At 46.2% G+C, this 23451-nt stretch overlaps 1 protein-coding gene across 3 annotated transcripts in view; it reads right to left on the bottom strand.

Moving 5' to 3' along the window:
- Positions 1-23451, bottom strand: part of SMOX (spermine oxidase) — a 65974-nt gene that overhangs the window by 2747 nt on the left and 39776 nt on the right. For all 3 annotated transcript variants that reach the window (XM_083862391.1, XM_083862392.1, XM_083862390.1), the window contains exons 2-5: positions 21964-22198; positions 16780-17006; positions 8711-8884; positions 5322-6021 (exon numbers count right to left, since the gene is read on the bottom strand). In XM_083862391.1, coding sequence (XP_083718517.1) covers positions 5322-6021; positions 8711-8884; positions 16780-17006; positions 21964-22171 — 1309 coding nt within the window. In that variant the 5' untranslated portion in view covers positions 22172-22198. The remainder of the gene's footprint in view (positions 1-5321; positions 6022-8710; positions 8885-16779; positions 17007-21963; positions 22199-23451) is intronic.

Here is a 23451-nt window from a genome sequence, read left to right as displayed (position 1 = left end):
GCAGGATTTCTAGATCACTGTAGGATTTCTCCTGCTAAGAGGTTGTAGGACCTAGAGGTGAAGAATACACCCATGACAGGGTCATCATCAGCCACTGTCTCCATCCCAAAGACCTTGGAGAACATGAGATCCAGGACTGCAGCTGGTGGTACAAGAGCCTCAGGTACAAACAGGGAGAGTCACACTTGGGAGATGCTCTTGCTAGGCTGGTTTTGGACCATCTCAGTGTCACTGCTTTTGCTGGAGTCCTGTGATCATAATTGGGCACGGCAGGAGAGGAACATGGGGACATGGAGAGTTCCAGTGAAGAGAAATTCCCTCTGCAGGAGCCAAGATCCACTCTTGAGGCAATAACACATATCCAGGCATGGTTCAGCTACTTAGGTTGAGTCTAAATCTTCCACAGCAAGGAGACTGGAACTGGATAATCTTAAAGGTCTCTTTCAACCCAAACCATTCTGTAATTCTTCATGGAAAGGGCTGTCCAGCCCTGGCAGAGGTACCCAGGGCGCTGATGGAGTCATCATCCTTGGAGAGATTTAAAAGCTGTGTGGATGTGGCACCTGGGGACATGGGTCCAGTGGTGGCCTTGGCAGTGCTGGGGGAATGGCTGGGATCAATGATCTTAAAGGGCTTTTGCAACTTAAGCAATTCTGTGATTCCAAAAGATCATCAGCACAAAAAGTAGGAGTTTTGAGATGTTCACATGCTATGCCTGCTTCAGACCCTGATTCTGTGACAACCCAAATTCCCCCACCTTTTTCATCCCAGTTTAGAGGGAGACTCAAAAACACCTACTCAAAAGTAAACACCAGTTAGGCACTGCATTATTTAGTCCTCATAAACTACTATTTAGCTGTGCCTTCAATTCCTTAAAATCAACAGCAGGTCCTGGTTCAGGTTCTGCTTTCAGGAGTATCCTGTCAGCCAGAGCTATGGAATAAGGCACTGGAACAAAGCAGAGGATGGCCTGCCCAGAGTACTCTGTGACCACTATAAAACCAGGCCACAGATCAAAATATGGCCCAGACTAGCAAATAAATAAATCCCACAAACAAAATACATCCCACAAAGCAATGTTGTTTCAGGAGCAACAGCTCTGCCTAACAAAGGCCTCTAAAAATGTTTCTGCAAGCCTCTTCAAAGCAGGAATGCCTGGAAGCGGAAAGCCCAAGGGAGTGAGAACTGGGAGCTCTCAGATGTGTCAAGGAAATAAGTTTTATATCATGTTTTATTTTTGAGGGGTGTGGGAAAGCCCAGGAGAACACACCATGGAAGCTGTCAGAGGACACTCCCCAAGCAGGGCCAAGACAGCCACCCATCCCACTGCACTGCACAAAAACAGCACAACGAGGTGTTTTCAAATAAAAGGAGTCTCTGCAGTGGCCTGGCGGTGCCTCTTCCAGAGCTGGTGCATGTTTCCATATCCACATCCTCATTCCCATGAGCTCCTTCCAGGGTCTCCAGCACACCAGGCCACGTTAGCAAGACCCAAGTGTCCACTGTGCAGCAACTGTTCCTCGGCACTCTGCATTTCTGCACCTTTTAATGCAAGCAGCTGCTTCTAAAAGGAAAATCAGGAGACCCAGAGGGGGGTTGTGGTTGAAAGTCAGACAGGAGCACGTAGCACAAGCTCTTGATTCTGAGCTGTTGTTTGAAGACAAACTACAAAGACTGAGAGCCACAGTCCTTCAAGGAACATACTTCACTGGGCTTTCTCATTCTGCTTTTAAACAGGGCAAACTTGCCTTCTTCTACAGATGAAAGTAACAACACAGATGTGGAAACTTCTGTTTCCACCATCCAAAGGGAGATTAAATGGCTAGAAAAAGGATGTTGGCCTTCACTAAAACAGGAGGGCACAAATCTCCATGCCACAGATTTCCACTTGTGACACTAGGGAAGACAACTCCCTGTGCCTCACACAATCCCCTTCTTCTTCACCTCCTAGGAGGTGTGGATACAGAGGTTTATTGGTTATGGGGCTGATTGAATTGCCATAAAATCAACTCACCAGTCTAAATTAAGGCACCCAAATTTATTTATTTATTTGCCTGCCTGAGAGCAGGGATCTAAGATTCCACCAAGGGAGATCTGTGGTACTGCCCCCACACCAGTGGCTACAACCACCAGAGTGGCTACCCCAGACACCCTCATGGGACTGGGAGATGTGATGCAGAACCTAAAACAGATCTGTCCCTCTCCAAATAAATAGCTGGAGGTTAGGGAGGAAAACATCTCCAGCTGCAGCCTGACAGGCTCCAGTGATCCCTTCAGCAGGGAGCCTCTGGCTTCTAACTCTGGGAGCTTATCCAACAAAGGAGGCAAAGCAAGGCTCCTAATTGCTCTGAGGTATTCCATTTAATCAGATTTGGAGGACACTGCTTTTCACCATCCAGTTGTGAAAAGCAGTAATTGCTGATGGTTCTTAGGTTAGAACAATCCTCAGAGCTTTTCACAGCAAAGCCAGATAATCCCCAACACTGATCTGAGAGGAAAATTCAAGGTCAATTCTCAGAGAGATTCTCAGTGTGAGCCTAAAAGAATGGATTTAACTTAAAACTGGTATAACATACTCTGAAGCCAAAAGAAAGGCCACCATGAGCAACAGACTGGGAAAAAACAGTGAAAGATGGGAACCTACCTGGTAATGCATTAACTCTTTCTCAGAAGAATAAGAGCATGGGGCATTTCATACCCAGAACATGAAAGCCACAAAAGGCAAAGCAAACATTAAAAGGCTCCAAGTATCTGCTTCATTACTGAATATAAGGCTCCCTCTATACTCAGTAGAGAAAAGCTGCTTCAGAAGATGCCACAGAGCACCGAGTGAGGTGTGGAAGTTCTGAGCTGCCTTATGGAAGATCCAGGCTTTCCACGGAGGTCAGGATCCTGGCAGGACTGGTTTCCTAACTTGGTTAGCTGACCTGTGTGAACTTGAGTGGTGTGAGAGGCTTTCAAAGCTGGGCTGGGTGGTGCTAACTCGACCAGAGGGGTGCAGCTGTGCTCAGAAGTGACTGTAGGTACATCACAGGTTGCTGGTCTAATCCCCTCTCACACTCCCCCCAGAACAGAGCAGCAGAGAAGGGAGGTGCACGGAGAGCTGAGCACACTTCCGTTATTTCAGCCAGTCTGGCACCTGGCCCAGATCAGCCCTGAGGTCCTGCTCCTTCTGGTAACCTCTAGGGAAAATGGGAGCAAGGGAAAGAGGATAAACTCAGGTTCCTTAGTCAGGGAATCCTGCAAGAGCTGTGAAAAGGTTTTTTACCAACAAGGTGTTTGGGGGCAGAAAGTGGAACAAGTCATGTTGGTTATGGGTGCTCCAAGTACAGATTTTCCTCTCACAGTTTTGAGCAGCTGCAAGGAGCCATTTCTCAGCTGATGCACAAAATGCTTGTTCCAGGGCAAGGCCCTGGTAAATCCAGTCTGGAATTCTCCAGGGAGAGATAACCTTGGATTAGGTCTGTGGAAGAGGCTGATGGACAGTGACCAGGTGCAGCATCAGCTGGAAAAGCAACTGCAGCACAGACCCACAGCCCAGTGCCAACACATTTCCATCCTGGGAGGAGAGGAACATGCAACACATCCAAACAGTAACTGTGAAGAAGCCCAAGAAGGAAGAGGGAAAGTAAACTCCCATGTGCCAAACTACAACAGACCCAAAGAGCCAAATTCCCACTGAAGAACTGAAGTGGAATTTTTTTTTTTTTTCTTTTTATTTTTAGTTAGGCCTTAAGCAAGAAAAGCTGCAACAAATAAGGTTGTTTGTACATTCAGCACTGCAACTACTTGGCCTGTGAGAGAAGAGCATCCTGCTAAGCCTGTGTAGAGCAGCAGTTCCCTGCTGGGGTCAGGGGAAAGACAGCACATAGGGACTGATGTGACATGGGACATCCAAAACTGCTGAACACCAACAGCTCAGGAGGCACAGCTGAAACAGGATGAAGGTTTGGGCACTGAATCAGAGCTTTTGAATCCAGAGTGTCTACCCTACAGCTCCTGCAGGGAGTGGTAAAACCTCTTTTGGCTGTAGTCACTTATAGATGAAGTCCTCAGATTCCAGGGCCCTTTCAGGAAAAAGGTTCTTCACCCAGAGGTGCAGGAACAGGCTCCCCAAGGAATGGTCACAGCATCAAGCCTGTCTGAGCTCAAGAGGCATTTGGACAACGCTCTGAGGCACAAAGAGATTGTTGGAGTGTCCTGTGCAGGGCCAGCCACTGGAAACGATGATCCTGATGGGTCCTTTCCAACTCAGGATATTCTGTGATTCTCTGATTCTCTGGATCTCCATGTGGTTGGTAGCAAATGGTCAGTAAGGACAGGGGAGTGCTGCACTTGGTGAAGGCAAATTTCTCCAGTTATCTGGAGCTCCATGGGCAAGAGGCAAGGTTGGAAACCCACTGAGTGCTGAGACTGGGCAAACACCAGCTAGCAGGAAGATATAAATAATTTAATCACAGGAGCCATCTCAAAAATAGCATAAATCACATCTAATCTTGGAGGATGCCGCTCTTATAACTGCTTGTAATTCTGTATAAATTCAAAACTGCTCTTAAGTCCACCACTTTTTCTTTCAGTGTTACTATCTTACACCTTCACTTGCACAGTGTCTCCCATCAGAGGATGTCAAAGACTCTCAGATACAAAAATCCTTTTTCTTGGGAAGGTGTCTGACCTCTAGAGAAATGACTGTGGGCAAACTAAAGCCCAGCATCCAAGTATTATTGCTTTAAATTATTTCATTTGGATTTTCTCAGTGTAATACACCTAAGATTTGCCTTGGTCCAACTGCTGTCCTTAAACTGATGTGTGAACACAGAACATGAAATCTGTGAACTCCAGGAAGGTTTCAGTGATGCACCCGGGAAATGGGAACTCTCATGATCAATGAATTTTTTGAAATTTAGGCCATTGAGATTTCCATAGAGTTGATACTGAATGAAAGTCAGGGGTGTGATTCAACCACACCTCAGCTGATCTAAACAGGTTCAACTTCTGAATGGGCTGTGCTGCTCTCCACAGCTGAGATCAGCCCTCAGAGCCCAACAGCTTCAGCTGCTGAAGAGCTATTTGTGATTCAATAAAGCAGAGGATGTGGAATCCTCCAGCACTTCTGCCCACCACTTCCTGAGCTGGTTTATCAGCCCCTCTGTATAAATAGCTCTCAGGCACACCCAAGCAGGAGCTATGCTGGAAGCACACGCACATTCAAAGGGACACGAAATGCCAAAGAACTAAAAATGACTTGAAAGCATTTCCTTCCTCGTGGTTATTCAATCCCCCCAGCCCCACACTCCCTCTCCCACCAGAGCACAGCTGACCTGTAAATTTACGCAGCATTTCGGTGCAGGTTTCTGCCACAGTTTCATCATCACACTTCTCCATAATCAAAGCCTCTTCTCCACAGATCCAGCCACTGAGGACGTGGCCGTACCTCTCGGGTGGGTACAGCACATCAAAGCTGCAGATCTTCTTGTACCACAGCTCCTCAGGATAAGTCAAGCTCTCGCTCTCCGCCTCGTCCTCCCAGACAAACTGGATGCTGTTGCACTCAGAGCTCCAGAAAGGCTCTTCGAACTCCAGGAAGATCTTGTCAGTGGTATTGATCCCCAGTTTCTCAATGGCCATCACCTTCTCCTCAGGCAGGCGGGGATGGAACAGGCTCTCGTGGCGCTTCTTCAAGACTCCCAGGGACACAGTCACAATGACGTGGTCGGCTGGGATGAACTCACAGTCCTCGCACTCTACGAAGACATTGGAGCCCTTGTTCTCCTCAGGGAGGTCACTGTTGTGGTCAGCCACCCTCTCAATCTCCTTGCTGACCGACTGGTTCCAGTGGATGCACTTGACCGGCTTGCGGAGCTGAATGACAGACTTGGGAATGGAGCGAGCCAGAATCTCCACAATTTTAATGAAACCACAAGGAATGACGTGATGAGCCCCGGGGATTTCGGTCCATTCCCCAAATTCACTCAGCGAGACTTCATCCATGCTGTGGGAGCTGCTCTCACAACTCTCTACCTAAGGAAAAGCAACACAAAAGCAACATTGCCACAGAGCAACTCCTTCAGCCACAGCACAGCTCTGCAAGGGCACAGAGGAGCTGCATGAGATGAGAGGGCTGAATTCCACTCTGAAACCAGATTAGTTTTGCTAGTAAAGAAGTGCTTGGCTATAGAATCTGACAAAAATCAGTCCTTAGCCTTTCTTGCAACCAGAGAAACCATTTTGCCATGGTAAAGACTTGCATCATCCAGACTTCAGAGACCAGAGGGCTGGAGCCCCTCTGCTCTGAAAACAAGCTGAGAGCTGGGGCTGTCCAGCCTGGAGAAGAGAAAGCTCTGGGAAGACCTCCTGACACCTTTCAGTACCTAAAGGTGCTACAAAAGAGCTGGAGAGGGACGTTGGACAAAGCCATAGAGTGACAGGTGAAAGAATTATGGCTTTAAACTGAGAGTTAAAGCCAGTTTGGACAGGGCTTGGAGCAACCTAGGATAATGGAAGGTGTCCCTGCCCATGGCAGGGGATGGAACTGGATGGTCTTTAAGATCCCTTCCAACCCAAACCATTCTGTGAATCTGTAATTCCATTATGTCTTTGCTTCTGCACAATTCTGGGTTAAAGCTGTTTTCTATCCTTTAAAACCCTCTGCAGTGACCAGGGACCTGCTGCCTGGTGCTCCTACAGCAGAACGTGGAGCTGAGTTATTCAGATGCTCATTCCAGTGCTAACAAATGTTCCCACGAGGAGCCACGAAAAACTTCTGGCAGCTATTTCTGCTGTCTGCAGCTTTCAGCATGCTGTCAAACAGTCAGCAATCAGCCAGCCAACAATCTGCCAGAGGTGAGAGGACCCGGCACAGGAGGAACTAAAGGAGACGGGAAAGGGAAATGCCAAGATATGAGCCACGTGTGTTTGATGTGATTACCAAAGCTTTTAGACCCATTAACCTGTTGGTTAATGTTTGTAGGAGTATTAAGTATAGCTGTAGCTCCCAACAATCCCTGGAACAAAGGCAGGATGTTTGGTCTGTCTTGTGATAAGCCTCTAATGATAATCCTGATGCACGGGACACAGTGATCTTAAAATCTTCACATCACCGGAGTCACAATCGCTCACACACTGTAATTCTCTAAGCATTTTAAGGAATATCACAATTCCTTGCCTCACCCTTTGACCTATTTTCCAGGCCTTTCCACACTTTAATGACTGTGCTTGGAAGCCTGACAAGCCTAGACCCTGGTGCAGAGCAGGGAATCTCTGTGCTGGGACAAAGTGAACAAGTCAGGGCTGCACCAGCAGCTCCCAGGCTGCTCCTGTGACTGCAGGGACAAACAGGTGCCTTCCCTGTCATGGTCACTGCCTGATGACTCCAGTGGGGACAGAGTGAAAATCCATCTTTGGACTGTCCTGTGGTTCCACCCCACTCAAGCCCTTCCCAGCCCTCCCCCAGGTCACACAACACAAAACTCGTGGCACACAGCAGGATCCTCATCCTGCCTGGATGCTCCAGCAGGACACTCATCATCATGAAGTTAAACACTGGTGGCTGGCTGATTCTTTCAACCATGAAGGCAAAATGCCAGGAGAAGAACAAGCAACTGCCAAGACTCTAACCCAAGACAGGTTAATCCCCACTGTTGTCATCTGATAGTCTTAAGCATGAGAAGCTTTGTTGTTCTCAGGTATTTGCATGAGAAGGGATTTGCAAGACTTGCAGGAACAGCTCTGCCTGAGGCAGCCTGGAGCTAAGTACAGGAGAAACCACCAGGAAACCCAGAGCTGTAGCCAATGACTTAACCCTGTCTGCATGGGTACTTTACATGGGTAACACAATCAATAACTGAGCTTTATGTGGCAACTGTGGAGACACCCTGTGATAAAAGGTTTTGTGTGAGGATGCTGAGATATCAGGGTCAGGACACCACTGTTTCAAAGCTCAGCTTTATCTCAAATCTCCTCTGAGACTCTTTAGGTCTTTATTCCTCCTTGGTTTAGCTTCCCACCTGAAAATGGTGAACACATGACAAAGTGCTGCTGCCTCCCTTGTCTCATTTCTGAAGCTTTTAAGTCATTCTAATTGAAATAAAAATGACTGATACACTTTACTCGTGGAGTGCTTGATGCAGCATTAAGTCCTCATCCCACAGAGAATTCATTTAGCCAAGGCACCAAGGATATAAAAAGAACTATGGAAGCCATGTGGAAAGCTGGTTTTATACAATCTATCTTGGATTTTATTGCTTTACCTTCGAAATGCTTTCTGGGGATTTCTTCAGCACATTACTAGTTCCAAAGTTACATTTCTTCTGGTCTCTGAGAGGTAAAAACACTCAGGCAGGATCAGGGAGTGTGGGTGTAAGTCACAAGATGAGAAATTACTAAAAGAACCTGACAACAGAGTAGCTTCAGGTGCTGAAAAAAACTAAATCACACCAGAAAATTTATCAAGGCCTAGGAAAGCCTCTTCTATTAAGAAAACTGGGGGTTTAAGGTAGGGAAAAAGAAGAGTTTAAAAGCATTATTCTTTGCAGCCCACTGCCTTTGGATCTGCATCAGGAGGGAAAACTGTCAACAGAAACACAAACTGCAAGAAAGCACAGAAAGCAATTTCCGGAGTTGGGCAGGGCTCAGCCGGGTGCCTGGATTCAGGATTTGTTTGCTCCTAGTTTAAACAAAAAGCAAACAGCCCAATGACGTGCACACATACCTTCAGGTACTGCTGGATCATGGCCAGTTTCAACCTCTTGACGGCCTCCGTGTCATCCGGGTCGGCCTTGACGCGTTTGCGCACGACGTCCCGTGTGAAAACGCCCACACTGTTCTGGCTCTCAGCATTGACTGGTTTACCTCGTTGGAAGAACTCCTGAGTCAGGTTATAGACCTGCCAGAGACAGGACATGAGGATGGGCCATGGGATTCCCAACAGGATGCTCCCTCACCTGTCCCAACCCACCGCATCCAGATCACTTCCTCCTCCCACCAGCATCCACGTCTTTCCTCATTTCTGATAAAAAGCACCAGCTCTTCTCCCATCTCCATGTCCCAGGTGCAATTCCAGGTTGCTCTAATCTGAAACCAGCCCTTCCACCCTCTCCATTATTTAGAAGGAATCCACCAGAGTTGGGTAAATTCAGTTTCACAGTTGTTTTTCTGTCGTCCCATGAAATCAGGAAGTGACAAACAGCACAGGAATTCTGTAGGCACACACATTTTACTTGAGCACAGGACAGGTAGAAATCCATGGAAAACAGTGACATATCTAGAGCCCCCTCACCAGGAGCCACAAGAAAAATCCCTTGTAACAAATCATTCTTTGAAGATATTCCTGGTGTTGTTTAACCCTAGTTTTCCATACAAGCCACTTAAAGGAAGGCAACACCATCCACCTCGACCCTCTGCTTGTGGCCACCTGGAATAACTTGTATTTCTATCTACAATATTGCCAGAAGAGCCTGCAATTGCATCATGGCTCTTCCTTTCTATAGGAAAAAAAAAATCTCAAGAGAAATCTTTTAACACAGGAAAGCTTTCAAAAGATGCCTCTCAGAAATGCAGCACATCCCATTAATGACTTGTTTGTCCAGAATGTGTCCACTTCTCATTCACATCATGCCACAGGGTGCACAATACTCTTACAAGGACAGGGGGGGAATTTTTCCTGTCAGAGATGGTGTGATTACAGCTTATGATCATTTTCTGGAGACAGATGATTTAGATATGTCAAGAAGCTGAAGTCTACAGTAAATATCTGGTACAAAGCTGGTAAAACTGTGGCAGCCTTGCCTTCAAAAGCTCCTGGAGCTTCCCATGCCCTGCTGATAGGGCTAATCCACTATGGTTTATGTTCTTCCCACTCCAATTTTCCCCAAGAGCTTGATTTTATCTTGGCTTTTAGGAATAAAGTGAATTTGAGGAGGCAAAATAGAGAGAAGAAGAAGAAAGGGAGGAGACTAAACACATTTCAGTGGTAGGAGTGAGACAGAGGTGGTCTGTGAGCAAATGGAGGAAGGTGAGTTGACGAGTAAAGGATGAGGAGGAAATAAAAGAAAATAATTGAAAGAATGAAAAAAAAAGCGGGGGGGGGGGGCGAAATAAACTATAAAAACAAGAGAAGAAACAATCGCAAGGAAAATGAGTGGGACTGGCAAAGACAGAAGAGAATTGCAGACACTGCCTGGGAACAGCCATTCCAAGGAGATTCCCAGATAAGAAAGGTGGGGCCCAACGCCCTCTATGAGAAAACAGCTTCCAGCAAAGGAAACTTTGGCAGTTCCAGCATCCCCTGGTTCTCAGGTCCATGGATTTCTGAGGCCACGAGCACTTGCAGCAGGTCCGGGCTGCACAGACCTTGCGTCAGCACAACGAGCTCGGCTTTCATAAGCTGATTGAGCTCTGTAAGCAGATAACACACTCACAGGACAAGCAAAGCCCTGCTAAAACCCAGCCACCACTTGGCCCACAGGAGAAGTGAGCCTGACTATGTTTTGTTAACTATTATATTCTTTGCTGCCCCACAGGGAAGAGAGCAGGAAGTTCTCTGTGCTGTAGCCATCAAGGAAAGTCTTTCCTGGAGGTGCCATCCCACTGATCAGACATCAGGTGTGTTTAATCACATCAAGATTTCTTATTTCTCCTGTTATTTCCTTGCTTTTCAAGTTCAAGAAGGATTTGGACAACACCCTCAGACGCAGGGTGTGATTTTGGGGGGTTTTCCTGTGCAGGCCCAGGAGCTGAAGTTGATGATCCTCCTAAATCATTTCCGACTCAGGATATTCTATGATTCTTGGGGGTGCTGAACCATCTGAGGAAGGACAGGAGGCAAAGCTGTGGTAGGCAAGAAGCAAAAGGAGAAACAACAGCAGGTCCTACATTAAGAGATATATTGACAGAATAAATGAATGAAAAAGATGCTCAAAATGTGTGTTTTAATGAACGTGAGCAGCAAACACATCCTGTATAAGAAGCTATGGAAAAGCTTCATAGGACACCCTCATTTAAGGTAGATTTGCAATCAAGCAGGAGCAGAACTGTGCTGTCTGGAGTTGGAATTACCCAGGTTTTCCTTCCCCATGTGGGGAAAGCATTATCATTCCTATGGGACCAGCACTGGGGTCACTGCAACAGGCACTTGTAATATCTGAAAACCCATACTCCTACAATCATTTCAGCATTTCAGCAGCAGGGTTCCTGAGAGAGTAGAAACGGGCTTTCCCTCAAAGATCCTGGGGAAAGGTAACAACAAGAACGACCTGAAAGATTCTGCTGATTTTCTAGTTAACCCTTCAAAATCTCCCTGCATCCAAACTCGAACTCCAAGTCCAGCAGCAAGGAGAGCTACACCACAGACAGTCCAGACAACCTGGACTTTTTCTATTATCATACACCTGATACAAGTAGGGAGCAAAACCAAAGGACAGACTGCATCAACTCCCATCTCTTACCACTGGCAATCTCACATCCCAGCAGATGACCTAAGCATTTCTCACTCTAAAGCTCCCCTGGATTGAGACAGAACAAGAGGCCTTGGAAGCTTGTCTGAAAAAACTGAAGTAAAAGGTAGAGAACATCTCAAGTAACCATTCTAAGAAGTTTTCCTTCCCTCATTCTGAAGGTTTATACACAGTCCTCCAGCAAATTCAGAGAATCAAAAAATGTTTTGGGTTGGAAGGGACCTTAAAGCCCACCCAGTCAGGGACACTTTCCACTATCCCAGGGTGCTCCAAGCTCCATCCTACCTGGCCTTGGACACTTCCAGGGATCCAGGGGCAGCCACAGCTTCTCTGGGCACCCTGTGCCAGGGCCTCCCCACCCTCAGAGGGAAGAATTTCTTACCAATATCCCATCTAGCCCTGCCCTCTGTCAGTGGGAAGCCATTCCCCTTGTACTGTCACTCTGTCCAAAGTCCCTCCCCAGCTCTCCTGGAGCCCCTTCAGGCACTGGAAGGTGCTGGAAGCTCTCCCTGGAGCCTTCTCCATGCTGAATAACCCCAACTCCCTGGCTCTGCAAGACAGAATGGGTTGAAGGTAAGAAATTAAAACGAGTTAATTGAATGTCCATAGTCCTAAAACAGCTTCACTTCAGCTTCCATCTTCTGTCTTCTTTCTGACCAGCTTTAGGGCATCACACAGCCAGGGTCTGTGCAGAGAACGTGGATTCCAGCAGGGATGTCCCCTCTGTTACCTACAGACTTCCTCCTCCACATGTTTATTTACTACCTACGTGCTCCGCCACCACAGGAAAAGGCAATTTTGTAGGAAGAACAAAGCTAAATAAAGAAGTTTCTCTGCACTGAAGGAGGCCAGGAAAGCACATCCCCATCCACACTCCTTCCTGTCAGCACCGGTGACGATGCCCAGCATTGTCTTTTTCTCACTTGGCTTACAAACTGCTGTGACTTAATCCCTGTCCAGTAAAAAGCCCCGATGGAGATAGGGCTGTGCTGTTCCCAGGCCAGACATCTGTCAGTGCAATAGAGGCAGGGAGGGAACAGTGACTCTCAGTGGCCCTTTGGTCCTGCTCTCCATGATAACTGCAAGACAAGGCACTGGAGCTTAATTGGGGATGGCAGGAAGCCCAGCACGGGGTGGGGGTGAGGAGGATGGAAAACGTTGTCATTCTTTGGCTGCATCCCTCCCTCACAAGCTGTTGCAGTGGGACAGGAGAAAGCTGACAGATAACAAGGCCATTAATTAGCTGATTGTTAAAGGGAGGGTTCCTTGGAAGCAGCTCTTTAGGGACCACATCCTTGCTGAAAAGATGAAATAAAAGCAGGCACTTTACCTAAATCAGGCTGGTGAAGGAGTGTGATTTTTTTCACCTGCATTAACCTGTCCACCTCACCACTTCCTTCCCACTCTTCACTAATAACTGGGAATCAGCTTTGAATTCCTCTCTGGAAAGGGAAATGAGGACTTAGCAGGGACAGAGGAACAACTCTGAGATGAATTGTCCCTGTTCACATTTTCTGAGGAGTTATACACACACACAACCCTGAAGCTGCAGCCATTACCCTCAGAAGTCCCACTCTGGTCATTTTTCTAAGAGCCATGCAGATGTGGTGTAAGTAGAAAGAGGCAAAATCCTCTTCCAGCCACAGGATTTCCTCAGTTATCCTCGAAGGAATGGAGAGGAGGCTGGGAAGATTACAAATACATGATGTGGGGCATCACACCCTGGGGAACCTCGCTGTGCTGGTGCCTCTTTCCCTTTGGAGACTGACCAAACGGAGTGACAATGACCCTGAGCACTGCCAGCCCCACACAGCTAAGAAGGACAATCCTAAAAGTCATGCCCTGTCTCAGGTAGCTTCCATTGGCCATGAGTGGTTGGGAATCCAGCTGGATGCTCTGCAGGACTGGAGACCTTCTTTGAAGGCATACCTCTCCTTCCATGAGGAGAATTCAGGTCACCTTAGTCACAAGCTCACAACAGATCCTGACTGACCCCAGTGGAGGGCAACAGCCTCTTCTGAGGAACTTTCTGCTTTCTCCAACTTTCTGCTGGAGAAATGAAGAGCTGAGCAGTCTTCAAGCAGTCTGACTGCTCTGCTTCCTTGCAACCAAATAAAGGCTTCTGTGAGACATCCCTACAGCTATTAAAAATTCAGGCTACTGCAAACAAAAAAGCAGCAAAACTTAGTATTGAGGTAGAAGAAGCCAGCCAAAAAAGACTGGATAAGTGCCTGGAAAAAGCCTAAAGACTTTCCAGATGAATTAGTGAGGAAAAGCTCTGGAGGTACAGGAGGGCTTTGCCTTTCACTCCAGGAAAATTCAGCACAGAGAGAACCTGCCTTGCTAAAATCTAGTTTCAGAGGCTCCACAGGCCCCAATGGAACTGAAGGGAGGCCCCCAGCACTTTGAATTCCCTAGAATTTGGCATCCAGATGACAAGATCACCAGGGCTAGAGAGACCTAGATGGAGAAGCAGGGTGAAGGCACAGGCTGGAGCCCCAGCAGCAGCTGCAGGGAAAGCCAGGCAGGGTGTGAATGCGTGGGGAGCGACCCGGCTGTGCACGGAGGGCAGGCCTTTGGAATGATGACAGATTTAGCCCTGCTCATTCAGGAATACATTTTCCACTGCTCATGCCAGTCCTACATCCCTGATTAGGTTTTGGGTTGCTGTCTGTTTCATGGGGTTTTTTTTCTTTTCAACTCAGGACAAGGTGTGTCACAGCCTTTGCTATCTCAGCCACCTGTGAAGGGATGAGATAACATGACAGTGAAATTGCTAATAAAAACCTGAGGAAGGCCTGGGAGCTGCTATGAGACAAGGGAAGACCCTGATCTCAGGATTTCATGATCTGTAAGATGACTTTTTACCCTGGACAACTTTAAAATGCTTTAACAAAACAAATCACAAAACCAGCCTCCCAAAAAAACCCCAAAAACCAGAGATGCAGAACTGAAAATTCCTGCTGCTCCCCCCCAGCATTCATTTCACCACCAGTTAAAGCAACAGAACTTTGGCCAAAAGAAAAGAGATGGAATAAACTCTAATGAACATGCAACACTCCCCCCAGAGAATCACAGAAAGGTTTGGATTGGAAGGGACATTGAGGATTGTATTGTTCCAACCCCCTGGCCATGGGCAGGGACATCTTCCATTAGATCAAATTGATCCAAGCAACATCCAACCTGGCCTTGAACACTTCCAGGGATCCAGGGGAAGCCACAGCTTTTTCTGGGCACCCTGTGCCAGGGTCTCACCACTCTCACAGTGATGCTGGGGAAGTGGGGGACACCACAAATCACAAACCAGAAATGCCCCACCAGACTCAGCATGTGTGGAACACCCTCTGCACTTTATGCCAGAGGAAAGTGTCCCCAAAGCCACACACCTGCTGCACATGGTCCTGGCTGCCCTCCCTCCAGGGCACATGTATTTCCTATAGCCATTTTAACTGGGTATTTTCATGAGATCACACAGTCCACCTGAATTCCCACTTCTCCTAGGCAGAGCAGGGAATAAAACACAGTCAAATGTCTTAAATCAGTACAGATCCTCCAGCCTGGCACCCCAAACAGGCTGGGACAAGCAGCTCAACAAAACCATGAGCTGCTGCTGCAAGAAATTCCAGCAGGCTTTGGAGGAAGGCAGAGAAAGCCCCTCCCAGCAAGAGCAATCAAGGGGCTGGCTGATGTCCCCTGCTTGGCTCCAGCTGTCCCTTACATATTTTTTATCGACACGAGTGGCTGCAGACATTTTTACAGGCCGTAAATGTGAAAGCCTTTTCTGTCTCCTAGTGATAAAGATATCCTGCGGCAATGATAAGCTAATTAGGTGTTGTGTAAAGAAGATTAACTTTTAATGTGCTGTTCTCTCATGTCACTGGCTGCCCCCTTCTCTCCCCTTTAAAAGAAAGGGTAGATTTACCAAATTAATCATTTCTAAAACACTGGTACCTTGTTATGGCCTTTATCTTGCCGGGTTTATCTCAAAGCTAAGTGGCTCTCATCTTTGTATTCCCTTCTCATTTTGGAGTCTGCCCTCCCTTTGCTGGAGATTTTCCTATCATCTTCCAGACAGGATGATCACCAAGCCCTGCATGCAGTTTGGCAACGTTCCATTTACATAAATAATGCTGCTCACTGCAGTATTTTCATTTACTCTTTCTAGCCCCAGTTGCTGTTAATCTTCTTCCACACACATCTCACCTGTCTTTTTTTCCTGCCTGGAAAAACTCTCATTCATTTTTAAATCCAGTAATAGGAGAAATTGTTCAGATGAATTATATCCACCTGCATTTGTCCAAAATGTTGTCCACAAGTTGACAAATCCTTCCCACAACAAGATTTCTTTGAAATACCAACTACTCCTCTCTAAAACTGAAATGATTTTGTGCCATCCCATCACCAATTCCAGTTCAGAAACGTAAGAGAGTGCCAAAAATATTTTCAAATGAAAAAAAAATACCCTTTTCTGCTCTCCAGCCAATTCTTGATAATTCTTTACAGGCTACAGTGACTTTTCTAATGCTCCCAGATATATTTTTAAACAAAGTATGCAAGAGTAACCTGAATCTAGTGAGTGTTCAGCCAAGAGTCAAATACTGAAGTTTGCTGTCAGATGGAAATCTGAAGGTTTTAGGCACAGCTACAGCCTGATGAAAATACTCATGTTTTGTTCCATTTTCTACAACCCACTGAGAGATCACATTACCTGGAGGGCCAGACAGTCTGCACTGATCTCTTTAAATGTACTTCACAAGCGACATTAAAAAAATGTAGGGAATAATTATAATTAACTTTGGCAAGCAAAAGAGTTGAAATAACCTTCAACTGAAGTCCATGATGGTCTGAATCTCCCAGAAAAGATGTTCCTTTCCTTCTGATGCAAAAAAACCTTTACAATTCCTAAGACACTGCACTTACTTTGGCACACCATACAGTATTTCACAGTATTCATAACCAATAAAAAGTCACAGGGATGCAATATTTAGCTGGTTGTTGCTAAGGTTTTGCCTTCTACTTTGTTTAGCAATTTGATCCCTCCACTACTCTAATTAACTTTCCCCAGCAAATTACTGGATCTCCCCAGAAGTAGGTGCTGGAATTGATTAAATGGATGACAAATGTGAAAAGATTGTTCTCCCTCACCACATCAGGGACAAATGGGGTGAAGTGAAGCAGATGAGAGAAAACTCAAGTGTTGGGGTTTTTTTCGAAGGAAATTAAAGACGTCAATGTTTTTCTACCTTTGTCCTGGAATGTTCTAACTGCCAAGGGGTCTCAGTGTTCCAGGCAAATCTACCACTTGACAAAGCAGCTGGACACCAACCTCGTTGTATAAATCACTGAATTCTTCAACCACATCTTTCGGGATCCTCTGCCCGTTGTTGGTGAGGTGATAAGCCACCCCATTCTTGGAGTAAAGACTGATCCGCCCAACGCTCCTCTCGCTGTCAGTGGTCTCTTCAAGCAAACCATTGTCTTCTGCTAGATGATAGACTGGGTTTCCATGTGAACCATGAATCCACGTAGCTCCCAGTTCAAAAGTGGCATGCCCTGCAGGAGAGGAAGCCAAGCAAACTGGTTAGGGAAGCCTGTCTTCCTGAAAGCTTCTCACGCTCAACCCTGAATAAAATGCGTAACAGCAGAATTGCCCAAGGACAACACGTGTTTGAACATCCCTTGAGGGAGTTTTCCCTGTTAGACACAATGCCAGCATTCTTCAAACTGGTCCTTTGGGACACAGGTTTGTGTATTTCCAGAAGGATGGGATGTTGCAATAAAGATCCATCACAGTGACACACCTCTGATACTTAAGGAGAAATTCAGACCTTCTCCCTTCCCAGTTCTCATCACGGTTGTTGCCAGCAGGGAGATGTAGGAAAATGTGGATAGCAACATTGGCCTGAATACTGAACTTTGTCCTGTGACTAAAACTGGTTGTTATTTACAAGTACACCGCTGATTAACTGTAATACAATATGCATTTCCATTCCCCAAATGAGTAAATAGGCTGTATTTTATTATTTATGCCTTTGGAGATTTATATATCAGGTTGTTTAAAAGGCTAAAGCACTGAAAGCATTTTGTTTTCATCACCTGTACTCTCTGCTTGAAAGTCACAGAGAGTTTGGTCAGCCCCACTCTCCCCATCCTTTACAACTACCTGGATTTACACCAGGGTTTTGTCCCTCCCAAATCCAGCACTGCCAGACTGGGCTGAGAGCACAGAGAGATGCTCAGCAGCTGAAAGGAGGTGCTAAAAATAAGCTTGGGCCATGTCTTCCCCCTTGTATTTTGACAGATTCTCAGAAGTCCAAAGCTGGTTTAAAGTCTGACAGAGCTGGGCACCTCCCAGCATCCCCACAGCAGTGTGGGAATGCCTGATTAAGCAGGGTAGTTAATAGGATCCTGCTTGATGAAGAAAGGATGGTGCAGTTCCCAGCTATCATTTGCTGTTTAACATGTAAATGTATGCTCAGAGAGAGAGGCACTGCAGCACTGAGCTGTGCTGCAGTCAGGTTTAAAGGGTGAAAGCTCAAAGGAATGCTGTTCCCTGGCTGAGCCCCTGCCTCTGAGGGAAGCTCCATAGATCTCATTTTCCAAGCAGCCCCTTTGTCAGTGAGAACTGTGCTGACTGCCCTTCAAAACCTGCAATAGAGCATGAGGCTTCTACACCACAGCACCCACACACAAACGTGAATACTTCAGGTGCCACCGACTCCCAACACATCCCACAGCCCCCAGCCAGGTAGAAATGACTGAACAGTGGAAGCCAAAGGTGGAGACCTCATCAATACTGCAAGTGGCAGTCCCCTGGATAATGCAATCCTCCTGCAACTCAGCCCATGCCAAGCAGCAGCAGAAATGCTGCCTCCTGCTCCTGTTCTCTGCTGCACAGAAATCCTGCTGAGACACCTGATCTTTGAAAGAAAACAATTTGCCAGCAGGTCCTGCTGCTGCCTTAGTGCTTTGGTGAAAGTGATGATGTGTTCCAAGCTCTCCTGTTTAGCTATGTGGAACATAATCAAATACCAACAAATTAAAAACTAATTCTTGCCTGTAATATTAATGCTCACTACCAAGCAGATAAACCAGGTCTTACCAGGTGTAAGTTAAAATGATTAATTATCTAAAAGTGTAAAATTAAATAAAACTCTTTTAAACAGAGACAGCCAATTTACTTTCAGGGCCTTAAAGGATTTTAGGTTCAATACTAATCTACTTGGAACGACTCATCCTATACAACAACAACAACAACAACAAAATAAAACAGAGAAACACACAGATTGTGCATCAAGCCTCCTGGATAGGGATGGCAATTTTCACATTTCCCTTTGCAGCCCTGACCGTTTCTTGGGTATCCTGTTGTGAAATAGCTGCAGTGGATACAGATGTTATAGGTCATGTGCAGGAAACACACAATGCACAAACACACAAACCCTCTGCCTCACCTGTGCTAGAAATAAATCTCTGAATATCCAAATTACTCCCCTAGGCTGAGAAGCAACAGTCTGTTGGAAAATACAGTTTCCCTACAAGACGTGGCTCAGTGAGGGGGAAGGATTCAGATATAACCCTGAGAAAGTGCCACAATGCCACAGAATGGTTTGGAAGGGATCATAAAGATCATCTCATTCCTACCCCCAGCCATGGGCAAGGGACGCATTCCACTAGCCCAGGGTGCTCCAAGCCCTGTCCAACCTGGCCTTGGACACTTCCAGGGATCCAGGGGCAGCCACAGCTCCTCTGGGCACCCTGTGCCAGGGCCTCCCCACCCTCACAGGGAAGAATTTCTTCCTAATTAGCGCCTCGGCTGAAATTTAAATCAGATCTTTAGTCAAGTGTGCAGACAGGGGAGAGGCCAGGGCCAGAACACAGATCCACCTTGGCAGAGAACTGCAGCCCACACCCACACAGGGCAACCTTGGGAGCTTGCAGAAGATAAGAAAGTTTGTAGTTTTAAAAAATTATTAAAAGACTAAGACTTTGGATGTCAGCCTCTGCTCTGCAACTAAGTTACATCTACAAACTCTGAGACTGCCTCCAGACTGAAACACCTGCTCATCTCCTGTTAATTAAGAGGTGTTAATGAGGAGGAGGAGGTGGATTGCCAGCAAAGGCAAATATGTGAGTTACTGGTGAAGGTGGGTAAAGATGAGAGAATCAGTCTCGGTGCTGAAACACCAGAACTATTTCACAAGTGCACTGGGAGAATGATCTGTTGCTCCCTAAAGATTTCAGCTCTTTCACACTTCCCTCCTCTCACAGGCACGATCCAGGATATTTTTAATACAGCGGATTGTGAGTAAAGGACACACTTCCCATCCTAACCTCTATGCCAAGTCTCAGCAGAATGTAAAGTGCCCTACTCAAACCCCTGGAGATTAGATTTTCCCGACTGCCTTTCCACTGGTTTCCCTTCTGCAAGTTCACAGGAGGCTGCTGTTTATTTACTGTGCTGAGTTTATCGAGTAAAACATAGTAAGTGATGTAAGCACCTAAGAAATAAAAAGCAAGCAGGGCAGCAAGAGTGCAAAGGTAATACCCAGAGTGGGATCAGAAACAGAATTAGTTAATTGGAATCAGGAAAGCAATTTGGGAAAAGCTGAGAGTTTTATGTCTCCTGCAGAGAAGAGACAGGCAATGTCCTTCTGGATACCAGGAAAAGCTTCAGTGACTCCCGTGCTGCAAAGGGCAATGTTTGTTCTAGGAGTGTTGCCTGTAGAGATTTTTAAATTGAGCTGGCATTCAAATATCCAGAGTCTGCACCTTTATTACACACTAAGAAAGGAGGCTGCAGAGATAGGAAACTAGAAAATCAGGATAAAGGGATACACTGAAGATGTTTTTCCAGCAGCTTAATTCCCAGTGGGTAGCGCCCTACACAGTAAATTAGCTCTAGGGAAATGAACGGGGTTGTTTGTGAAGCAGAACAGCTCGGGGTTTCCCCTTTCCAAGGGCTCTAAGCCCTGAGAAACAGCCCTTCAACAGCCTGGAGATTTACTGGCTGCTCCTGGGAAAGAGTCAAGCCGGAAAACCTGAGTGGAAACCATCTGCATACAGTTACTCAATCACAGACCTGTTACACAGAGCTCTTGCTGAGCGAGAGAAAACAATCACCCCAATCTTTTATTTCATGGAAACACAGATTTGGAGCAGCCCTGGGCCAGAACTGAGGCACCAGACAGCACAGAACCACCCACCGTAGTGTGTGATAAGCATATGCTAAGGTCTAGCTTACTGTAATGAGGTTTTTTTCTTTAGAGTTATTATGGTAGTTCTCTTTTAAATATCTTTTTACTTTAGCTTGGGTTTTGCAACTTTATTGTAATGAAGTTTTTTTTTTTTTCTTTAGAGTTATTACGGTAGTTTTCTTTTAAATATTTTTTTACTTTAGTTGGGTTTTGAATTTGTTATGTAAGTAATAATTTGCATATAGTTTTAATGTCTTTATTGTGTAAGTTATTTTTTGGACTTTTAAATTTTAAGTCATTCACAACAAAATATACAAAGCAATGTTAAAACGTCACATTTCTATTAGAACAGTGCACAGCAGATCCTTGAAATGTTGGGTGTCTACTTACATCCAACTTGACACAGAGCTTACTTTTTTTGGACCCTTACTCAGCTCTGGAAAGAGCTCTTGAATCTTAACGTCTAGTAGAACACAAGTTCTACTACATGATAAGATTCAAGTTCTGTTGGGAAAGATGGGACAGGAAGGGCTTATGGATATGAATGCCTGGTAAGAAATACTGGAGATGTAAAACCTGTGAGTGAAATAGAAATGAAGGCCAGCTTTGAGATGTGATCACGGCAGGCAGGAAGATGGTGATTAGCTGGAGTTCGGTTGAAGGACAGAAAACAAAAGGACCCAAGAATGTAGCCCCTCTCCACCCTGCCAAGGTATCAAGGAAAAAGTAGGTAAGAAAAGTAGTCTTTAGAGTTTAGAATATAGGATTATATGGTAATATAGTAGTTCTCATAGGCTGCATGCAAAGTTTGTAGGTTTTGTATCTCGTGCCAGTTGGTCACTGTAAATTAGAATGTTCAACACAAAAGGAGACATAATGTATTGTAACAAGGTCCTTGCTCTCTCTTACCTCTCTTACTGCTCTGACCCCTGCACTCTTCTTACCTCTCTTACCTCTCTTAGCTTTTTTACCTCCCTCACCTCATACCCTCTTCTCTCTACCCCTCTGTCTTTGGGGCTTCTCTTCAGCCGAGGTGGTGGCTGAAGGCAAAGCCCTTTTTACCCACAACCCTTGCCATAAAACCACATGTTTCTAGAAAATCTCAGGTCTGCAGAGTTCCTTCTCCCTGCCATCCACGGATGATCCTACAAAGTTCTACACCCCAAGAGGCACCCAAGGATTTAAACACTTCCACTCCCGACACCGCCACACTCCAAACCATTTTGCACATCACATAACCCCATTTCCCAAGGTTAACCTGACCTCATGGCCAGACACAAACCCCACCAGCAGCCCCCTGCAGGCGCTGCCCTCACCGAGCTGGACGCTCTGCACGCGGCCCCCGATGCGGTCGGTCGCCTCGAGGACTGTTACATCCGTGAATCCGCTTTCCAGGAGCGCCTTGGCTGCCGACAGGCCCGCGAGCCCAGCACCGATCACGACTATTCGAGGCTGTCGCTTTCTCCGTAGGCCACTACTAAGAGGATCATCCGTGCTGTCTCCAGATATTTCACAACTTTGCATGCCGTCCAAGCTCTCTTTCTAAGGAACCTGTGGGAGGAAGCAGACAGGTGTGTTCAGGGAGCTCAGGTCCAGCTTGTTCTCTGCAGTTGAAAGGACCAAAAAATGAAGAAGTGCAGCGGAAAAGAAAAACTTGGTGAATTAGACCCAGCCTTCAACATGGGATGGACAGAAGGGATAACTGAGGTCAAGCTGAGATGCAAAACAACTTTCAGCCTGGAGCACCAAGAACTCCAGAAATCTCCACCCTTTCATGCCATGTAGACTATTTCCAAACAAGTCAAAGGACTTTCAAACTCCCATCTTTTTATATAACCTCTGAAAGCGGTAATTTTGTGGTGAAGACTTTTAAAAGAAAGAGAACCACGTCCCCAGTGCTGACAAGCTCCACAACCCAGCAATGAAGCTCCACTTTGCCACTGTGGCAACCACAAAGCCTGAATTTCAGATCCTCTGAGTAAGGGAGGAGGTAAGGAGGATTTAGCTCAAAGCAAGGAGATCGAATCTCAAACCAGCCATTACAGAAATGGGACAGACGGGAAAATGTTTCAAGTGATGAAAGTCAACAAGGGCCAGTCCAAAATTTCACAAAATGCAGCCAACACTGGAGCCAACATTGTCCTGCCACATCAGAGTCAGCCTCAGGCTTAGATGAAGAGAGGTTCAAATCCACACCAATCCTGACTAGTCCAAGTCTACCCAACTCCCCATCTACCAATATATTCAGCTGCTCCTCCAAGCAAGAGGACCCTGTTTTCCTTTGCTCACTCCTAGAAGACACTTTTTTACTGCTATCTGTCTTTGTTTCTCAGGTCCCATCACATCATTTTAGTAGGTAGGACCACAGCCTGAGCCCATGGTTAAGGTTCAACCCTGATCAGGGATGACCAGAGCTTTCCAACCAGGATCCACATGCCTTTATTCACAAAAGCCAGTGTGAACTTACCTGGTTCTGGGTGGTTCACACCTGCCCTCAGGATCACAAAGAACAGGGTGCAGAGATTCCTACCCCTCCAGACCTGAGCTGACATGAGTCCCAACTTGCAAAGGATAAACACAAACCCCAGGATTTATCAGCCCTGGAATCAGCTGATGCCCAGTGATTTGGATAAAGCGTGCACACAATTCCTTGTCTCCCCCTCCTCCCTCCCCAAACAGAGATATCCAAGGAGCTCATAGTGTGCTGCCTCTACCTGTTGCCAAGCTGCTGGATTTTCCATTCTGAGTTCTTCCTCAGTTCTCTTTGGTCACTGACAAAGATTCCTACTCTTCTCTTCCATCAC

This window comes from Zosterops lateralis (genome assembly GCF_965231275.1).
Source record: "Zosterops lateralis genome assembly, chromosome: 5".
Lineage (NCBI taxonomy): Eukaryota > Metazoa > Chordata > Aves > Passeriformes > Zosteropidae > Zosterops > Zosterops lateralis.
The sequence above is the reverse complement of the archived record's forward strand: the minus strand, read 5'-3'. Positions and strand labels throughout refer to the sequence as shown.